Genomic DNA, 20,225 nt, shown 5'->3' on the forward strand with positions numbered 1-20,225 from the left:
AGGTAATATTGACATTTTAACTATATTAATTCTTCCTATCCATGAACATGGTATGTATTTCCATTTATTTGTATCTTCTTTGATTTCTCTCTTCAGTGTCTTACAGTTTTCTGAGTATAGGTCTTTTACTTCTTTGGTTAAATTTATTGCTAGATATTTTATTGTTTTTGAAGTAGTTGTAAAAGGGATTGATTTCTTGATTTCTTCTTCTGATAGTTTATTATTGGTGAATATAAATGCAACTGATTCCTGAATATTAATTTTGTGTCCTGCTACCTTACTAAATTCATTTATCATTTCTAACAGTTTTTTGGTGGAGTCTTTGGGATTCTCGCTATATAGTATCGTGTCATCTGCATATAATGACAATTTTACCTCCTCGTTTCCAATTTGGATGCCTATTATTTCATTTTCTTGTCTGATTGCTGTGGCTAGAACTTCCAGAACTATATTGAGTAGAAGTGGTGAAAGTGGGCAGCCTTGTCTTGTTCCTGATTTTAAGGGGAAAGCTTTTAGCCTTTCCCCATTGAGTACGATGTTTGCTGTGGGCTTATCATATATGGCCTTTATTATGTTGAGATATGATCGCACTATTCCCACTTTGCTAAGAGTTTTTATCATAAATGGCTGCTGGATTTTGTCAAATGCTTTTTCTGCATCTATTGGTATCATATGATTTTTATTTTTTATTTTGTTAATGTGATGTATTACATTAATTGATATGTGGATATTGAACCAACCTTGCATACCAGGAATGAATCCCACTTGATTTGGTGTATGATCTTTTTAATGTCATGCCGAATTCGGTTTGCTAGTATTTTGTTGAGGATTTTTTGCACCTATGTTCATTAGGGATATTGGCCTGTAGTTTTCTTTTTTTGTAATATCTTTGTCTGATTTTGGGATCAGAGTAATAGCGGCTTCATAAAATGTGCTTGGGAGCCTTCCCTCCTGTATTTTATTTTTTTTATTAAAGATTTTTATTGGGGAGTTGGGGAATGGGAACAGTGCTGGGGAATTGGGGGAAGGGGAACAGACAAGTTGCTGTCCTTTTGTTCTTCAGTCTAGTTGTGAAGGACGTTGCTTCACTGGCCCAAGTTGGCACCATCATTGCGCTCTTCTCTGGCGAGGCAGATCAGTTGCCGGCTTCTGGACGGCCGCTCACGGCGGCTATTGGCCGCTCACGCTGGCTGCTGGCTACACATGGTAGTAGCCCTTGGCAACCCACTGCAGCAGGGGTTGCAACCTATGCCGTCGCTGGCGACTCACGGCAGCCCAGCTCCAAGTTGAGCTGTTGTTCGGCATCTTAGCTGTAGAGGGCAGTGTCACTGGCCCCCATATGTGGGATCTGAACCGGGGCCCTCTGGCATCCCAAGCCAGCTCTTAACCAATGTGCCACTCGGCTGGCCCCTAATTCAGTACTTCTGACTGGAGAACTTAGTCCTACCTTACCAGGCGTTTTTGGTGGCTGCATTGATTTGACCGCTCCATACTGTAGATTCTCAGTTGATTAAAAATAGGGGCTAACGGTACCAATGGAGAAACCAAATCCTGAGTCCTAGTGTAGCCCTTTCTAGGGGTAACCAGTAAATGTAGCTAATGCAGAAACCAGGGTAGATGTCACACAGTACAGTGCTGTTTGTATTTTAAATACAAATTATGTTAGCTCTTAACGTGCCTACTCCTGAACTTACATATTAACTTTTTATCGTGTATACTTTTGATATATACTATTAACAGCCTTAGTGGCATATAGCCTTTTCCTTTTCAAATTATGTTGAAATATATTGAGACTCAGAATTTCACACACACCCTTTTTTTTTAATATAGGAAGAGGCTCTACGACGCCAGAGGGAGCAAGAAATTGCGTTAAGGCGACAGCGAGAAGAGGAAGAAAGACAGCAGCAGCAAGAAGAAGCTCTTAGAAGAATGGAGGAGAGGAGAAGAGAAGAGGAAGAAAGACGGAAGCAGGAAGAATTGTTACGCAAACAGGTGACCAGATGGCTCACTCTTCTCATTGCTACTTGAAGCTAGGAATTAGTGATTAAGAAAGTATTCAGATAGCCTTTCTAAAACTTTTTCAGGTTGCTGAAAATTACCAAAAGAGACCTAATTGACACATATTACAAAAGTAACAACACTTTTATAATAACCGTCCCACATGCAATTATAAAAGCTGAATAAAATAACAACCAAAATAAACAAAAAACAGACCACCAGATAGAAATCCAAAGACGATATACCCTTAAAAAACCAAGTGTGAGATTTACAAGTTGACAACTTTTGCCTGAAGGTCATCCCCAATTCATGCTTTCAAAGTGTACAGTTCAGTGCTGCTTTATATATTCACAAGGTTATGCAGTAATTGCCACTAACTGTTAACCATGCCATCCTGCCATTACAGGCAGCCAGAACCCCTAAAGCATTTCATTTTAATGTTTTAGAGCAGGTTTTTTTATTAATAGACTTTATTTTTAGCACTATATTAGATTTTCAGAAAAATTTGGATTATGGTACAGTGTCCCCTGTTACTATCTTACCGTATTTTCCCCATGTATAAGACGCTCCCATGTATAAGATGCACCTTAATTTTGGGGCCCGAAATTTGAAAAAAAATGTATTACATAAAGTTATTGAACTCAAGTTTTATTCATCATAAAATTCATACAACTCCTCATCACTGTCAAAACTCCCAGCCATTAGCTTGTCCTCATCTGTATCTGATGACGAATCACTGTCTTCATATATTGCCTCGTCCTCAGTTCCATCTATGGCATTTGAAATCTACAACCACTGTATAGGACGCACCCACTTTTTAGACCCCACATTTTTTGGAAAAGGGTGCATCTTACACATGGGAAAATACGATATATTATTGGGTTGTTGGAAGTCGTGATGCATGTTTACAACAGATGGCACTGGTTCATTTTTGGAAGTACTAGAGTCATTCGCATCTATGTCATTGCTATGTCATTTAACAGCTGACAGTTCTAGCTTCATTCTAAAAAAAAATTGAGCAATTTGGTTGAGTTTTGGAGATTTTACAACAAATTGAAGATGGAAGCCCAAACTGTGCATTTTTGCCATATTTTACTGTTTTACTTCCATCAAGGGTAGAATGCCCGTCAAGCTTGTGAAAAGTTGCATAAAGTTTACGGTGACTGCTCTATAAGAACGTCAGTGCCAATGGTGGTTCACGAAATTCCATGCTGGCGATTTTTATCTCAACGACGCTCCTCGGTCGGAGGTTCACCGGGGTTGATGACGACAAAATAAAAGCATTGATCGAGTCAAACCCACGTTACACAACACGAGAGATTGCAGAATCATTGAACATCCATCATTCAAGCATTCACGACCACCTGAAGAAACTGGGATACATAAGCAAGCTCGATATTTGGGTTCCGCATGAACTCGAAGAAGTTCATTTGACGGCGCGTATAAACATCTGCAATATGCTCATTAAACGTGAGAAAAATGATCCTTTTTTGAAGTGACTGATAACTGGTGATGAGAAGTGGATTGTTTACAACAATGTGGTGCGCAAACGGTCTTGGTCCCAACATGATGATTCGCCTCAATGACATTGAAAAGTAGACATTCATCAGAGGAAGGTTATGCTCTCAGTGTGGTGAGATTTTAAAGGTGTTGTGTTTTTCAAGCTCCTACCAAGGAACCAAACAATCAATTCGAATGTGTCCTGTTGGCAGTTGGACAGTTTGAACAAATCCGTCATCCAGAAACGTCCAGAGCTTGTTAATTGTAAAGGAGTTGTGTTCCATTGTGACAGCGCGAGACCGCACACAAGTTTGATCACCCGTCAAAAATTATTGAAGCTTGGATGGGATGTGTTGCCACACCCACCATACTCACCTGACCTTGCGCCGTCAGACTTCCACTTGTTTTTCTCTCTTCAAAACTCCTTGTGTGGTATAACGTTCAATTCAGATGAGGCTGTAAATCAGCACCCTGTTCAGTTTTTCGCAAATGAAGACTATGTCCTTCTATGAATGAGGAATTATGAAGCTCACTGAAAGATGGCAAAAGGTTATCAAACTAAACGGGCACTATATCATTGGTTGATGTTTGTTCTTTATATAAATAAGCGCCTTTGAAAAACAGACAAAATATGTCATGACTTTTCTGACAACCCAATAATAATAAGGTACATTTGCCACAATAAACCAATATTGATGCACTATTATGAACTACATTTGTATTCACATTTTCTCAGTTCTCCCGTCACCTCCTTTTTCTGTTCCAGGACCCCATCCCAAATGTCACATTCATTGTGTGTCTCTTTAGCTGCTTCTTGGCTGTGATTGTTTCTCAGCGTTTTCCTTGTTGATGACTTGACAGTTTTATGGAATACTCGTCAGTATGTTGTAGGGTAACCCTCTATGGGAATTCACCTGAAGTTTTCCTTATGATTAAACGGGAGTCATGGGTGTTTAGGAAGAAGATCACAGAGATAAAATGTTCATCACATTGTATCAGGGGATGTATTAGCAATGCGACTTCTGACTGCTGACGCAGACCTTGACCACCTGGCTGCTGTGGTGCTTGTCAGGTGTCTCCAGGAAAGTTCCTCCTCTCCCCGTAGGGAGGACGTCATTATGCCCAGTCTACTCTTAGGGACGTAGATTCTTGCTTGTTGGTTAGATTGACACAGAGCTGGAGATTACCTGCTTTTGCCTAAGTTCTTAATTAAAACACTTTGAGAAGCCTAAGAAGTAGGTAGCTTCCAGGTTAGATGGTGTATGATTTGGCCTTTGGTTTATTCATTTGACATTTCACATGTTTAATTAATGTACTGTATGCCAGTTTTGTGCTTGTTTCCGGGGAGTACAGACTTTTAAAGAAATTGTTTCTATTCCTAAGAAGCTTGCAGACCACGTGGGTGATAATTATACAAGAAATAAATGCCACATTTAGGGTCCTTAAAGCTGCAAATCAAAATATTCACCTAAAAGTGGTTTAAATAGTTTCCATTATTGCCTGACATATCACGAAGACATGGCAGTTACAGACGGCTTCAGTGACTCAGTGACGTCCTTAGGATCCAGGTCCTCTGCATACTCCGCTCTGCTGCTGTTTGGTGTGTTGACCTTGGAGTTCAGATTTTTTACCATATGGTTAGGAGTTTGGATACCCTACCCTTGTGCAGCCTGCATTGAGAAAGCAAGTGGGCCTTTCTCTCACCTGTTTTTCCTCTTGCCTGGGAAGAAAATCATCTGTAGAAGCCTCTCAACAGACATCCCTTTGGCCTAAATCAGATCATACTGGAAGCTTAAAAAGCAAAACCTGGCATTTAAATCTCTGATATGAGCGGAGGCTCTGCCTGCAAGGAAGAAGCCTGAAAGAAATGCTTGCTGGCTAGGCGGAAACCGTGCTGCCTCTGGTGAGCTAGAAGCAAATAGAGGAGGAGGAAAGGCATAGTTGGACGTAATGAAAGGGCAGAGGACAAGTTGCATCCTGCAGGCTAGGACAGTCCTCCGAGACTGACATGAGTTCTGGAGAGTGGAGGGGAATGTGCTGTCTGGATAAGATGGAGCACTGCAGATGCTGGAGACAGACTTTGCTTAGGGAAGGCACAGTGGCATGGTTTTGAGGGAGGGCAGCAGGAGAAAAGTGAGCCCCGGGGGAAAAAGTAGTAGAGGGGTGGAAGATGGGTCGGGGAGTGGTCGTCGAAGGAACCTGTGGGCCTGGGGCACCACCAGGGGTGAGAAATAGGGATTGAATGAAGTGGTCTTTAAAGTTGCTTTGGTTCCAGAACCGGCTGGGGCATCCTAGTAATCAGTATCGCTCAAGGTCCTGGCAGCTGTAGGCGCTCAGCGCCCTGAAAAACTCCCTCTGCCTCGGTATTGGAGCAGGTTTCGGGGGTCTTGGTTGCAGTTGGCGGTGATCTTAGAGATCAGTACTTACCACATATGTTCCTTCCAAGTGACATTCCTTTTATATACAAATTAGCAAAGAAGTGAAAATTTTACCCTGTAAGCATGCCAGGCCTTTGTGGCTACTGTAAATACATTTTAAAAGAAAACTTAACTACCTTGTGTCATCATAAGCAAAGTTTCTGCTTTCTCTGTTGTTTCTCAAACCTTTTGAGAAAAGCCTTGAAAAGTGATTCACGTTGTTCTTTTAAAAACCAGAATTATATTTTATTCTCTTGTTTTTTCTTCTGGGAAGGAAGAGGAGGCTGCCAAATGGGCACGAGAAGAAGAAGCAGCCCAGCGTCGGCTAGAGGAGAGCCGGCTGCGAATGGAAGAGGAGGCCGCCAGGCTCCGGCACGAGGAGGAGGAGCGGAAACGCAAGGAGCTGGAGCTCCAGCGGCAGAAGGAGTTGATGCGCCAGAGGCAGCAGCAGCAGGAGGCCCTCCGGAGGCTGCAGCAGCAGCAGCAGCAGCAGCAGCTGGCACAGATGAAGGTAAAGCCCCCGCCCCCGCCCGCCCGGGGAGGAGCTGCTGGCGGCCGTTTGCGGTTAGGTCTGCAGTTAGGTCCATGCTTCCTCTTGTGTTGAGTGTGACTGCTATGGAATTTTGATCAACAGAGTATAGTGTGGTACAGAGATTTCATGTCAGGCCTTTAAACAAGAGAGGAATCAGTAAGAGAGGCCAGAACATGAGCAGCGGTGCAGGCAAAACTCAGTCGCTGTCTTTGGTTCATAAATGGAATGCAGCCCAGCAGACGTTGGAGTGCACTCTAGCAGTTTAGCACTGCTGACACCAAGGTAAGTGGGAGACCGCAGCTGCCCGCCGCGAGCCCACAGCCTCATGGGAGCAGGAGACTCAGAACATTTGGGTGTGTCTGTGGGACTCCACCAGGAGGTGAAACAGCTGACCATGGTTTACTAAAAGTTGAACTGAGGTGATGTATTCAAACTGTTGTTTTATGAACATTCAAAGTATTATTTGAAATAGTAGGAAGTGAAGACGGGGCGATCAGTCAAGAGAGTGTGATGTTGGTGGTCCCAGTGGCTAGGAAGGGCCAGCAGGGCCGACTTGGTGACGGTCTGGGCCTGAGGGACCAAGGCAGCAGCTGGGATGTCTCCTAGTCGGTAAACCCTCAGGGACTGGGAAAGCAGTGGAATTACTGGAGAAACGGGGTAGTTGGGAAGAGACGAGCTGGTTTATGGCAGGCGTGCATAACTTCATGTGGGGTCTGGGGTTGTAATAAGGCTGAGTGTCCCCTATCTTAAGAGGCCCACAGGATAGACACCTAGAAACAGTAAGTTAGAATACAGAGTGCCGCGTGTGGTGAGAGAGGTGGCATTAGGCATTATTGGTTTTGTGGCTGGCTGGATTAATTTAGTGAGTCCCACTGTCCCCAAAGTGTGAAGCCTCTACTGCTGCTCTTCTGGGGGCGCAGCATTGGGTATGCCCAGCCCCTCTGGGGTGACACTGGTTTGGCAGGCCTCTCTTTGATTGTCTTTTCCTGGTCCGGCGGTTAAGCGCCACTAATTGCCAGCTGGATGCCTCCTCTGTGGTCAAAAATGCCGTGGGGCATGAGTTGCTTTGCGAACCAATCCAGTCCAATTCCGGCTTCTTTGAAGAGCGACTTGCCCAGGTTTATATTAGAGATTCGTTCTTTATGCTCTTTCCTTGGCTGTCTGACACAAAGTAGTGGTGACAGTTTGGCCCTCATCTCCAGGAAATCTACCAGCCTCCTCCCAGCTGCCTGCCACTGCTCCTTCACTGTTGTTTCAGATGCTCCTGGACGCCCACTCCCCGTGCTCCACGCTGCTGCACAGGAGGTCTGGAGCTCGCCATAGTCCAACCTGGTCCTCCCAGCTCCACCCCCAAGCCAAACTCAGTCAGCCTGGGGCTGAGAACAGCCAGCCGAGGGCTTCTCTCGGAGTGACACCCCTGCTGTAGGAGTTAAGCCTTTGCGGGAGGGCAGCCTAGAGTGTTTGGGGCTTGCCTCTCCCAGTAGCTTGGTGGCCGTTCCAGCTGGGGCAGCGGCAGGACCCTAGTTGTCTCAGTAGCACAGTGCTCAGGGTAGCTTCCACTTTACGAGTGGGGGTAGGCATAAGAAGGGAGCCCCCCCGGAGCTGTATTTGCTGTGACTTAGGATGAGACGTGCCAACGTGCTTTCCCGGGGGGAAGTCCTCGTGCTCACTGGCAGCTGAGGAGGGAGGGAGCCCGTGTCCGTGGCCGCACTCACCTGCAATGGAGTTTGTTCGGCTGAGCGGGGACCTGGGAGAGAGTGGGTCTGGGTACAAGTACCACAGACTGTTCTGATCAAGCTTTAGCAAGTTTTCTTTAAAAAAATGTGTCATTTGCTTTATTCCCTTAGGAGCATTTCTTGAGTCTTTGAATGATTTTTAAAAAATAATTTTCACCAGTTTTGCTGGGGGTTGGTCCACAGAGCTCTGTGCTGTCATTACTGGATGTGGAACACAATCGTTTTGTTTTGTTTTTAAATAAAAAATAGTGTTCAAAAGTAAGATAGCACTGTCAAGGCAGAAAAGAAGTAAAATCTTAAAAAAATCAATGAAAGATATTAGGCATTCAGGGGTCACAAAATGTGCCAGATTCCCTACTGTTTGCCTCTGATTTGAGAGAGAATTATTCTGAAAAGTGTGATGGATGAACTGCAGTTCTCTGAGTGGGCTGTACAGGATGGTGGTGGAACGGAAAATGTCCCGAGGCAGTAAGGACCGTAATGGGGTAGGATTCCCTGTGCACAGATAAGACGGGAAAATGATAGCTGTCAGCAGACCTTGTGTCATGAAAGACTTAGATTCGCCAGCTTTTCTCTAGAGAGCAGGCCCGGTAATTGTGAGCGAAAAGCACAGTGAGGTGTGTGTTGGCACAGCAACGGGAAGGGTCTCAGGGTTGCCCGAAAGGGGCCTGGGCCATTTCAGGAGGCGCTGCGGCGCTCCCTGGTGCTGCCCCACACTCTGCTGAAGACAGCTAGGGACTGGCTCCTGGGTGCAGTGGGGGTGACACATCCACTGAGACTTTAGACACCGCCAGTGGTTCTGGCTGGCTGTCTACATCAGAATTACAAAAGTACACATGGTCCCTGGCCTGACCTTTGGGTCTCCTGGTTCATCAAGTGTGGGACCAGGGATCTGCGTTGTCACAGGTCCTCCCAGGTGATGCTGCCAGGTGTGAGGTCTACTGCCCTGTCTGATCTTGATAGCACCTTCCAAGTGGCTCCTTTCCTCGGGAGAAAAAGTGGTTGTTTGTGCTCAGCTTTGCCTACCTAGTCCCCCATCTATCTATCTCTCTATCTCTCTCTCTCTCTCTCTCTCTCTCCTTCTGCACCCCTCCCCCACCCCAGCACACGGGCATTTTGAGAGAAATGCCCCCACTGCTACCTGTCATATTGGCCCCAAACTGTTAAGGATCAGTTCATTATGTTCAGTAGTGTTGTGGGTGCCCATTTGGAGGACTTTTCGGTGATGTCCATGATGGCTGGAAGTGTTCCAACTGTTCCACCTTTAGAGATTTCTGCTACAGTCATTCTCTCAGGGGCTTTGGGGCATTTTGTTAGTTTTGATTCATGTTCATGTATTACTTTAATTAAACTTATTTAAGTCTGGTTGGATTTTTTTCTTTGTTATTTTTGTTTGTTTTTAAGATCCTTAAGATGTCTCAAAATTAGAGTGCATTTTTTTCTGGTCTAGAAGACCAAGGGATTCTCTTAGAATAATCAGGCTTTTGAGAACATTGGAGTGTTCAGAACCCAGATAGTTACACTCTATTTTAGTCCATAATTTTAGGGGATAGGAAAAAATAGAATTAATTAAAAATAGCTTAGTGCTCATGACTAGAAGCTAGTTTGGTTAACAGTGAGTCTTTTTCATAAAAGACTGAGAACTGTGCCTGGCATCTTCCGTTAGCTGTCCACCTCAGCTCTCCCTTCAGAGACCTTGTCCTTAACCCTTTCACTGCAAAGTCACATATCATGTCCTTTAGTGCCTCCTTGGATTAAAATTTTAGTGATTGTTTTGTTTACTCCTCTCCCTTTATGCCTGTATGTTGTTGTAAATGTCAGTGCTAGATATAACAAATTTGCAATCCCCAAATGGTAGATAAAATAAAAGTGAATGGTGAGTATTTTAAGTTGTTTTAAAATAATCTTAGCATTGGAGTAGTGACAGAAAATTTAAGTAAAAGAAGCCAACTGACTGGGAGAACAGTATGTAAAAGGACTGCAGAAGGAAGCGTGTATGGTCTGGCTGTATGTGTTGCATTGTTGCCTGTTGGCTCCCTGTCCACATTTCTTCATGAACTCTTCTGCCTTCCTTTTTTGTTAGCTTCCCTCTTCCTCAACGTGGGGCCAGCAGTCCAATACAACAGCATGTCAATCCCAGGCAACGCTGTCATTGGCTGAAATCCAAAAACTGGAAGAGGAACGAGAACGGCAGCTTCGAGAAGAGGTATATTTTAAAAGTAAAAGTGGTTCAGTCAAACAGTGTTCCTGAATAGCCAGTGTGCATTATGGGTTAGTGGTTAGTAAAGATAATTATTGTCAGGCTGCTGTGTGTCTGAATTACATGTTTATTATTAAACTCTTTTTTTTTTTTTTAAAGATTTTTATTGGGAAATTAGGGGATGGGAACAGCGCTGGGGAATTGGGGGAAAGGGAACAGACAAGTTGCCGTTCTTTTTTTCTTCAGTCTAGTTGTGGAGGACGTTGCTTCACTGGCCCATGTTGGTATTATCATTGCGCTTTTCCCGGGTGAGGCAGATCGGTCGCCGGCCTCTGGATGGCCGCTCGCGACGGCTCTTGGCAGCTCATACCGGCTCATTTTTAAACTCGTTAGTCATAATTTGGTCATTCTAGCAAAATGAAGGATGTAACAGGAATAACATTAAGATTGGATAACATAAATATTAAGTTATCTTAAACATTTTAATGTAGCTCTTGAGAGAATAACGCATAAACAAAAGTACATGGATTTTTCAGAATTATGGGTGAGTTTTATGCAGATATCCTTTTGTAAATTTGATTTTTAGAATACAGAATACATTTTCTCTAAGGGTATTGATTTTTCTGACTACCCTAGAAAACCGTAAAATATTCCAGTAGGAGAAATAAAGTCTCTACATGTAAGTCTATACCCTGTAATAGTTATAAGTCAGTATCATTAGGATAAGAAAGACACAAAAGAGTGAAAAAAAGGGGATGGGAGAAGGAAGAATACAGTTCCTGACAGAAGAGAAAATGAATACGTAAAATGGTTTGGTTCAGCATACCATTAGGTGCCATATTCATCCATCCCATCAATCCATCATCCATCCACCCATCATCTATCCATCAGTCCATCCATCCTCCATCCATCCATCCATCCATCCATCCCATATTTGCTGAGTATCTATTATACTTGGTTATAGTTATAGTCTGGGGATATAGCTTGAGTCTGAAACTGACAAAATTCTCTGCTTTTATAAAGCTTACCCTCTAGTTGAGGGGAGATGGACAATAAAAATTGGTGCTGGTAGTGATCGTCTAGTTTTAGGTAGTGTGATCTGGGAAGGCCTCTCTGAAAAGGTGGCAGGAGGTAGTCTTGAAGAAAGTGCTTTATGTGGATATGATTTTAGCTGGAGTGGTCAATTTGTTACAGAATGCAAATTGTCATTTTTGGATCTGGGTGGTGGTGTTCACTGAAAGCCATGGGCACACAAAGAAAGGTGGGAGTTGACTGTACATATTCATCAGGCAGTGTGCTTGACCTCATCAAATAGGTTAAAATGTTTCTTCACCTGTAAAATTCCTTTATTTCCTACCCTCTTAAAAAAGACCGAACTTTCTCTGAAATTATTTCTTTTTTAAAAGGTTATCAGCAAATGGATGCAGAGCAGAGTATATCATTTGTCTTCAAGGCTAGAAATTGTTCCGATAATTTTGGTCTCTGCTGAATGAAAAAATAATAATAGTCAGTCATCAGGGCTAGAATCACAGGTCTTTTCTTGTTCATCTTGTTGTCTGGCAGAAGTTAATGATTGCCTCATTTTTCATTTGTTGACTTTTCTTTAAATTATTAAGTCCTCCTACGCTCTTTGAAAGGTATAAAATGCTACTCAATAGCTGTTTCCTGTAGGGAAATGTAAGAATCGTATTTCACGCTTTCCCCGGAGGCGTCCTTCCCAGGACCTTCCGCCTGTTCAGACCTGGATGCTCTGGCTTGCTGCGCAGCATTAGGGTTTTCTTGAATTCTTGCCAGTTGCTTGTTGTCCTCCTGGACTGATTTTGATTTTCTCATATTTTCTCTCCTGTGTTTTCATTTTCTGTCTTTTTATCTTTTCTTGATGGAGCATTTCTTCAGTCTTACCTTTCGGTCCTATTGAATTTTTAATGTGTGCTATCTTATTAAAATTTTTCTGAGTCCTTATTTGGTTCTGTTTCTTTTTATAGCCTCTTATTCTTGTTTCCTTGAATGTACCATCTTACCTCTCTAAGAATGTTACTTACTGATGATAGCTTTTTAAACAGCTAGCTCCTGCTTTCCATCTTGTTTGTTTCCTCTGAATTTTGTTTTTTTGGTTTATTTGCTTGATTGGGTCTTTGGCTTTCCTTTTAGAAGCTTATGTCAAATGCTTGTTGCTCCTGGGCTGTCTGTTCATATTCAGGAATAAGGCCCTGAAAAGCAGACCGGAGGCTGCGGTATGTGCAGCACCTTGGTGGACTTTGCCGGGATGGTCTGTGGCCGGGCTGCTCTGTTGGAAGCCCTGACCTGTTGGTGTCTATAGGTGTGTTCTCTTGTGCAGGGTCAGCTCCCCACAGAAAAACCCAGCAGGTGGCTCAGCCTTTCCCAAGGGGAAGTTTCTGTTTTCTGCTGGGGAGGGAGAGAGATAGCAGCCCAACTGCGTCAGGAGTAGGAGGCAGTCTGGGGCCTCACTGCTGCTTTTTTATAGACTGTCAGCCAGCCTGCCTTTGTTCGAGATACCCACACCTCTGTCCTGAGCTTTCTGTATAAATTGGCCTGGTTCTGAGCTACTTTTAACTTAGGGTTCACCTTATTGGGTCTATTACATTGGCCATCATTTGTCTGCTTTCCAGCTTGTAAAATTTATTCTGTTCTCTTTGTACTTATGCTTTTTAAAAATATTCTTTTTTCTGTCACTTTAGTAGGACTTTAGGCAGTAAACATGTATTTCATTTCTGTGCTGAACCAAAAGCCCTACTTAATTTTTAAGAAGTAGTTCTGCATTTGATTTTTTTATTCTCCTTTTAGTAGCTTTGGCAGTTTACATCTTTATTTGCAGCAAAGGATTTAACCTTGTCAGGTGTTGAATTTGGTGTAGCTACTGCCTATTCATTTGCATTCCATTAGTTACTAGACATCTGTAACTATGACTTTTAAAACCAGAATCCTGTTTTACATTTTTGTGCAACAGCAGAGGCGCCAGCAGAGGGAATTGATGAAAGCTCTCCAGCAGCAGCAGCAGCAGCAGCAGCAGAAACTCTCAGGCTGGGGGAATGTCAGCAAGCCTGCAGGTACCGCCAAGTCTCTTCTGGAGATACAGCAGGAAGAAGCCCGGCAAATGCAGAAGCAGCAGCAGCAGCAGCAGCAGCAGCAGCAGCAGCAGCAGCAGCCAAATAGAACCCGGAATAATACGGTGGGTTCGTTTTCCCGCGCGGTGGTTCTGGACAGATGGTATCAGTTATCTTTCTAACTTGTGTGGACTCTGTTTCAAAAAATCTTTTTATTGTTGTTAACAGTCATCATTTGTCTCTTTTTCTTTAACAGCATTCCAACCTGCACACCAGCATTGGGAATTCTGTTTGGGGCTCTATAAATACTGGTCCCCCTAACCAGTGGGCATCTGACCTAGTCAGTAGTATCTGGAGTAATGCTGACACTAAAAACTCCAACATGGGATTCTGGGATGATGCAGTGAAAGAGGTGGGACCTAGGAATTCAACAAATAAAAATAAAAACGCCAGTCTCAGGTAGGGCTCAAAATGATCAAACCCACGCTCCTCAGTGGGTTGGGGGAAAGGGGCGTGTGAGGAGTGGGATGGTGGGTGGGCAGGGAAAGGCAGCTATTTAGTTTTATTTTCATCTGTATCTAAGCACATGAGGTTATATTTTGGTGGTTGCTTTCTTGCCCCTAGAAACACATCGGCATTATTGCTAGGGGCTGCTTCTGTTGCTGAGCACATAGTCCATTGCCTGTCACATGGTAACCACTTAATACATATTAAGAGTAATATATATTTTGTTGTTTAACATTTCTCCAGGGTATTCTCTAGATCTTAGCAGTTTTTGCTAAATTGTATTTTTAAGTTACTGACAATATAATGAGTATTATAAACACCTCGGTAACGGCCTACTTATTTTTATGATAAATGAGTTACCTTTCACCTTCATCTTTCTCTCCTTAGTGTACAGTGTTGTTGCAAGAGCATGGGTTCTCGTGTTGAATACATGACCTCAGATCCCAGCACTACCACTTAGTAGCTGTGTGACCTTGGGCAAGAGGGAACCTCTTTGAGCCTCAGTTCCCTCATCTGTAAAATGAAGATGATAATAACAACTTCATGGATGTAGTTGTAAAGATTAAATGAATACATGTGAAGTAGTTAGTAAAGTGCCTGGCACATAGCAACTACTTAATAAATGGTAGTGTTGTCAGATTAATTCTTCTCAATTGAGGACCTAACATATTATGACTAAGACACGAAATATCTCTCAGTTTACAGAGTACTGTGCTCTAGGCCTTTGTACAACGTCTTTATTCCTGGTGATAACCCAAAGAAGTATTAGTACCATTTTACAGATGAGAAAACTGAGGCTTAGCAAAATTAAAAAACAAAGAATACACAGGAAGAATTTTATTATTTCTCTGAAAAGAAGCCCTGTATTCACAAACTGGAATGTATTAGCTGAGGCTAGCTTTTAAGGGGGGTATTGAGGAACCCCTGCTTCACCCCAAATCCAAATATTTGACTATTTGGAGCCAAGCATTGGACAGCCACCCAGTGTTGCCAAGACATTATTTGTGGTGTTGTAGTATAATCATATAGTAACAGTTTCTGGGAATATAATATCGCCCTATTGTTTTGCTTTAGTAAATCTGTAGGTGTGTCTAACCGGCAGAATAAGAAAGTAGAAGAAGAAGAAAAGTTGCTGAAGCTCTTTCAGGGAGTAAATAAAGCCCAAGATGGATTTACCCAGTGGTGTGAACAGATGCTTCATGCCCTTAATACGGCAAATAACTTGGATGGTAAGAATTGGGGAGGGAAACCCAGCATGTGGAATGGCAGAGCAGGACCCGCAAAGAGGCTGGAAAACGAATGATGGGCCAGAACTCAGGAGTGAAACCTAATAGAAGTCAGGTCCTGCACCTACCATGAGAACTTGACTCTTTAACAGTACTAGATGTAATATCACTTGTGAGAGAAGCCCTGTAATTCTGTGCTCAGATAGGCTGTCAGTGGTTGCCACCAAGGTAAATACAATCTCAGGCTGCCTTAGGAAGTACAGGTCAGAGGCGGTCCTAGTTCCATACTGCTCATTTTATGAGGGACATTGCCAGCCAGACCAAGTCCGAAGGAAGGTGACTGTCATGGTGAGGACAGAGGTCAGCTTGGGCAGGAGAAGGCTGAGGTGATGTGAACTCTTTCAAACCTTCCTGCCTTTGGGGGCGGGGGTGAGGATCCTGTGACCGAGCAGGTAGATTTATTGGATTGTTGGAAAAGTCATGACACATTTTTGCAATGAGAAACAGAGAAAAAATACGTCATAACTTTTCCGACAACCCAATATTTTGTGAACGTAAAACTAGGACCAGTATGTGGAATGAACAGGTTTCAGCACAATTCAAAGAAAAAGTTGCTAATTGTTAGCTGCTCACAAAAGAGAATTTTCTGCCTTAGGTAGAAGTGAGCCCCTCCCCCACCCCCAAAAGTTTGAACAGAGACTGGTCAGCTTCACGTGGAAGAGATTCCCACAGCTCATAGTCTACCTCTGACAGCATCTTGTCCAAAATCAGGGATCTTTAAAAACAGAGAGGTAAAGGAAGAAAGGGTTCTTTGCAACATTGTAACAATATTTAATGGTCTGAAAGAGCCAGAGAAAACAATAGTAAATAATAGTAATGGCTACCATCCATTAAGCACCTGCCATGTGCTGGGCACTTTCTAGGGGTTTATGTATATTATCGCAGTTATTTAATTTTTGCAGCAGTTTTTTAAGATACCTTTACAATGTAGGTGATCTTATTCCCATTTTATAAATTAGGAAATGAGGCTCAGAGTGGTTAAGTAACTCATCAAGGTCACACAGCCAGCAAAACCCAGAGTCAAGTTTTAAACCCATCTCTGTCTAACTCTGATACTTGTGCCTTTCTCCCACACTGCTTTCATGTTCCATTTGATTTTCTCGAAACGTATGAAATCTCAGTGACGTGAAGGAGGGTATGGCTGTATCTTTAGTATCTGTATGGTGCACAGTACACATCATAGCACTTAATAAGTGTTGTTTGAATTTAAGAAAAGAATGAGTCCCCAAATAACTTAAGTCTCAGGCAAGCAATTGTTTCAATCAACATTTAGTGAAACTTAAACATGTGTGATATGTCTTTGATTCTGTGCTATTTCATATAATTTGGGGCATTGCGATGATAGTGGGGCTTTTCTTTTTTTTTCATTTCTAAAGTAGATTAAAAAAGTATTTAACACAATCGCTACATACCTTTTAAATTTCCATCATTAATGTCTGTTGGGTGTGACAATATGTAAAAAACGAAAGCTGATTTTTTTGTATGTGATATTTCATTATTACTCTTTATGTCTTCTCCCCCCTTGTGTTGCAGTTCCCACATTTGTTTCTTTCCTGAAAGAAGTAGAATCTCCTTATGAGGTCCATGATTATATCAGGGCCTACTTAGGAGACACGTCTGAGGCCAAGGAGTTTGCCAAGCAGTTCCTCGAGCGCCGTGCCAAACAGAAAGCCAACCAGCGGCAGCAGCCGCCGCCGCCGCCGCAGCAGCAGGTATGAGCAGCAGTGATAGCGGTGCCCTGTGCATGCGCATTAGCACCCTGAAGTATCGAGCGCCAGAGAAACGAAAATGAAAACAAAGATACTGCTTTTGTACAGCAGATGAGCCAAGCTTTTAAAAATGTGGTAGACGTGATATTTTTAAATTATTGGGTCGTTGGGAAAGTCATGATGTATTTTTCTATGTTTTTCAATGCAAAAATGAATCATGACTTTCCTGATGAACCATCATATCTAGAGACCTTTGTGTATTTCCCAAATGGTAGCAAATACAACCATTCTTTCTCCATGATGCACATCAACCCCGTTACTTCATGTATCTGCCTCAAATTGCAAATTCCAGCTTGTCACAGAGCCATAAATATGGTTGTGAATAGTTAAAAACGACAAATGCGAAACCCCCAGTGCCTAGCATCCAGCTTGCCCCGTGCTGATAATCTCGTCGTTTCTGATGGGGATGCAGTCCGTTCTCCTCATTCATGGCAGCCGTGTTCTGTGAAGTGGCCGTCAGCACTGAATCAGCGAAGACCTGAGCCATTGCTCCCAGGGGAAACGCAGGACTAGCTTTATGTGAGCCTCTGGTCACAACATTTTAGTCAGCTGATCAGCACATAACCTTGTTTTACGTGTGTTTCTGTTTAAAGATGCTTTATGTCATTTATTGCTGAGTCGTGGGCATTGACCTCTCAGCCAGCAGCACTGTAGCTTAGCCTGAACGAAGCTCAGCTAACACCCGTGTTTGTCCAAAAGGATGTCACAGCCTCCTGGTGCTTAGCAACAGTAGACAGCACTTAACGCTTGGGAGCTGTTTTATATAATGAAATCACCACCAAAAAGGACTAACATGTGAAAAACATGACACTAAATACAATGGAAAAGATGCTTGTTTACAGAATGAGAGCTGAGACCAGGAGGCTCTCTCCTCCCTCAGCGGGGAAGGGGTGCCTCGAGCCCCTCAGATCATTCACTGCTCTGAACGTGTGCGTGTCCAGAATGACCGCAGAGCACTGCGAGCACTGATTTGGGCGTGACAGGTAAATTCTAGCAAGTACTGTAGTCCCCCCATCCACGGGATGCCTGCACCTGGGTAGCACTGAGCCCTTCACATCCATCCCTATGATAAAGTTTGGTTTATCAGTTAGGCACAGTAAGAGGTGAACAACGTGATGACATAGGACAGTTATGCAACGTACTGCAATCCAAGTTGTACAGAACATGGTGTCTTCGTCTCTCTCTGAAAGCCAAGGTAGCTACTTGGTGACTAACGGCAGGTGGTAGAACACAGCGTGGATGCGCTGGACAAAGGGGACTGTTCACGTCCGGGTGGGACGGAGTGGGAGGTGGTGCAAGATTTCATCCCGCTACTCAGAACAGTGCACAATCTAAAGTTGATGAATTATTTCTGGCATTTTCCATTTTTGGGCTGTGGTTGACTGCTGGTAACTGAAGCCACAGAAAATGAAATGATGGCTAAGGGGGACTACTGTCAGCCAACTCACAAATATGGAATCTGTGAATAGTGAGGATTGGTTGGACACGTTTTCTGAAAGATGAATTGTTAAGGCTCAGGGAGAGGCTTAAGGATATTCATATCCTTTAATCGCATAATTCTTCTACTAGAGATAATGTTTGTTTTATAGGTCACTTCTGGAGATATGTAAGATACAGTGAAGTACAGGGCATGTAAAATCCATTTGGGTAGATGGGCTAACATGGATCAACTGAAGAAAAGTGAAAGTTGTAAACACGAATGGGAATCAAAAGAGAAGACGTCATAATAGCAACACAGAAGGCTCTTTGCATTTGTGAATGGCTGACTGAGTGCTGACATAGGAAGGTGGAGGTCCAGGGTGTGTGCACAGCCGGGCTTGTCCTCCCGCAAAACTTTCCCCACCCCCACCCGCCTTCCGCTAGCTCATTGAATCGGATCCCAGTCTCAAATGAGTTGCTCTAGTAAGAGCACCAATTTTTTATGAACACCTGGTAGACTATTCCACAGTTTAACCCGTCGGTAGGAAGTGTATGGGTAATGTTTGAAGACCAGATCCCTCTGGGATTGCCGGTCGGAATGAAGTACATGACACTAACTTGGTTTGGTAGCATGCTGCCGGCTGGCCTGCAGCCGGGCCCAGAGAACAAGGGACCTCTGCCTTGGGTAGGTGAGGGGTACAAACTGCCAGAGTGCAGAGGTCTAGTCGTGATTTAATTTCCTAGTGGGTGCTACAGACTCCATGTGCACCTGGGAGGTTGTGACAGCTGTGCTGTCCTAGCAATGTGGACACGTGGAGTTACAGGACAGGCCTTGTGGAGGCATAGAGCTTAAATGGGACATCAGAATCTAAATGATGGTAAAGGGAGACTCAGTGGACTGCCCTTGGCTTCATTATTACCGGAATGCCTGGTAGGCTTCCTGTTTTTAAACTCCTGCTGATGAGGTGGGGGTGTATCAGCCCCTCTCTTAGGGGGGCCACACCTGCGCGCTTTGCGTAACCTTGGCTCTGCCCTCTTGTTCCACAGGACTCTGTGTGGGGGATGAACCACAGTGCACTCCATTCAGTATTTCAGACCAATCAGAGCAACAACCAACAATCCAATTTTGAGGCCGTACAGAGTGGCAAGAAGAAGAAAAAACAGAAGATGGTCCGAGCAGATCCCAGCTTGTTGGGTGAGCATAGGCCGAAAACCTCAGCTGAGTGTTGGGAGAGTGCAGGTTCTGGCGGTTACCATGTGACTCCGGGGGGGGGGGGGGGGGGGGGCGGGGAATGTTGTTCAGGAAGGGAGATAATTTGTATGCAAAATTAACCTTTTTAACCAGTTTGGAATAAGTAGTCAGCATTTACTGGGCATCTCAGTGTAAGAATTGGGCCTCATGTGGTATAGGGACTTAACACTGTATGGTGCTTTAAATGTTAAAGCTTGTGTTATATTTAATATGAATTTCCCTAGAAGGCCTTTCAATTTAGTTAGAAAATAATGCTAATGGAAAAGAGTCAAAGATATTTACAATCTTAATGCTGATTTGTGTGGGAGCCGACCGTAAATCTAATCAGATGTTCAGAGAAAAGAATGAGTATTTGCTGATACTCACTAGATACATCAAACGATTCTCGGAATGAGTGCTTTATGGCTTGATGTTCCAGTTTTATTACTAAGCACACCATGGCCTAGAGGTTTTAGACCATTTCCCAGAGTCACAAGCTATTCAGCAGTGGGGCTGGGGTTTCAGAGCAGGCCTCTTTCCACTCTTCTGTGTTACCCACATCTGT

At 43.5% G+C, this 20,225-nt stretch overlaps 1 protein-coding gene across 11 annotated transcripts in view; it reads left to right on the forward strand.

The window, feature by feature from the left end:
- GIGYF2 (GRB10 interacting GYF protein 2) overlaps positions 1-20,225 on the forward strand; it is a 126,485-nt gene that overhangs the window by 101,888 nt on the left and 4,372 nt on the right. For 7 of the 11 annotated variants that reach the window (XM_019629000.1, XM_019629061.1, XM_019629042.1 and 4 more), the window contains 8 exons: positions 1,831-1,992; positions 6,190-6,426; positions 10,267-10,389; positions 13,352-13,573; positions 13,705-13,907; positions 15,030-15,184; positions 16,775-16,953; positions 19,474-19,624. In XM_019629000.1, coding sequence (XP_019484545.1) covers positions 1,831-1,992; positions 6,190-6,426; positions 10,267-10,389; positions 13,352-13,573; positions 13,705-13,907; positions 15,030-15,184; positions 16,775-16,953; positions 19,474-19,624 — 1,432 coding nt within the window. Of the gene's footprint in view, positions 1-1,830; positions 1,993-6,189; positions 6,427-10,266; positions 10,390-13,351; positions 13,574-13,704; positions 13,908-15,029; positions 15,185-16,774; positions 16,954-19,473; positions 19,625-20,225 lie in introns of those variants that run through there. The other 4 variants (XM_019629026.1, XM_019629050.1, XM_019629034.1 and 1 more) reach the window with 3 other exon arrangements.

The sequence above is a fragment of the Hipposideros armiger genome, unplaced genomic scaffold (genome assembly GCF_001890085.2).
Source record: "Hipposideros armiger isolate ML-2016 unplaced genomic scaffold, ASM189008v1 scaffold_17, whole genome shotgun sequence".
Lineage (NCBI taxonomy): Eukaryota > Metazoa > Chordata > Mammalia > Chiroptera > Hipposideridae > Hipposideros > Hipposideros armiger.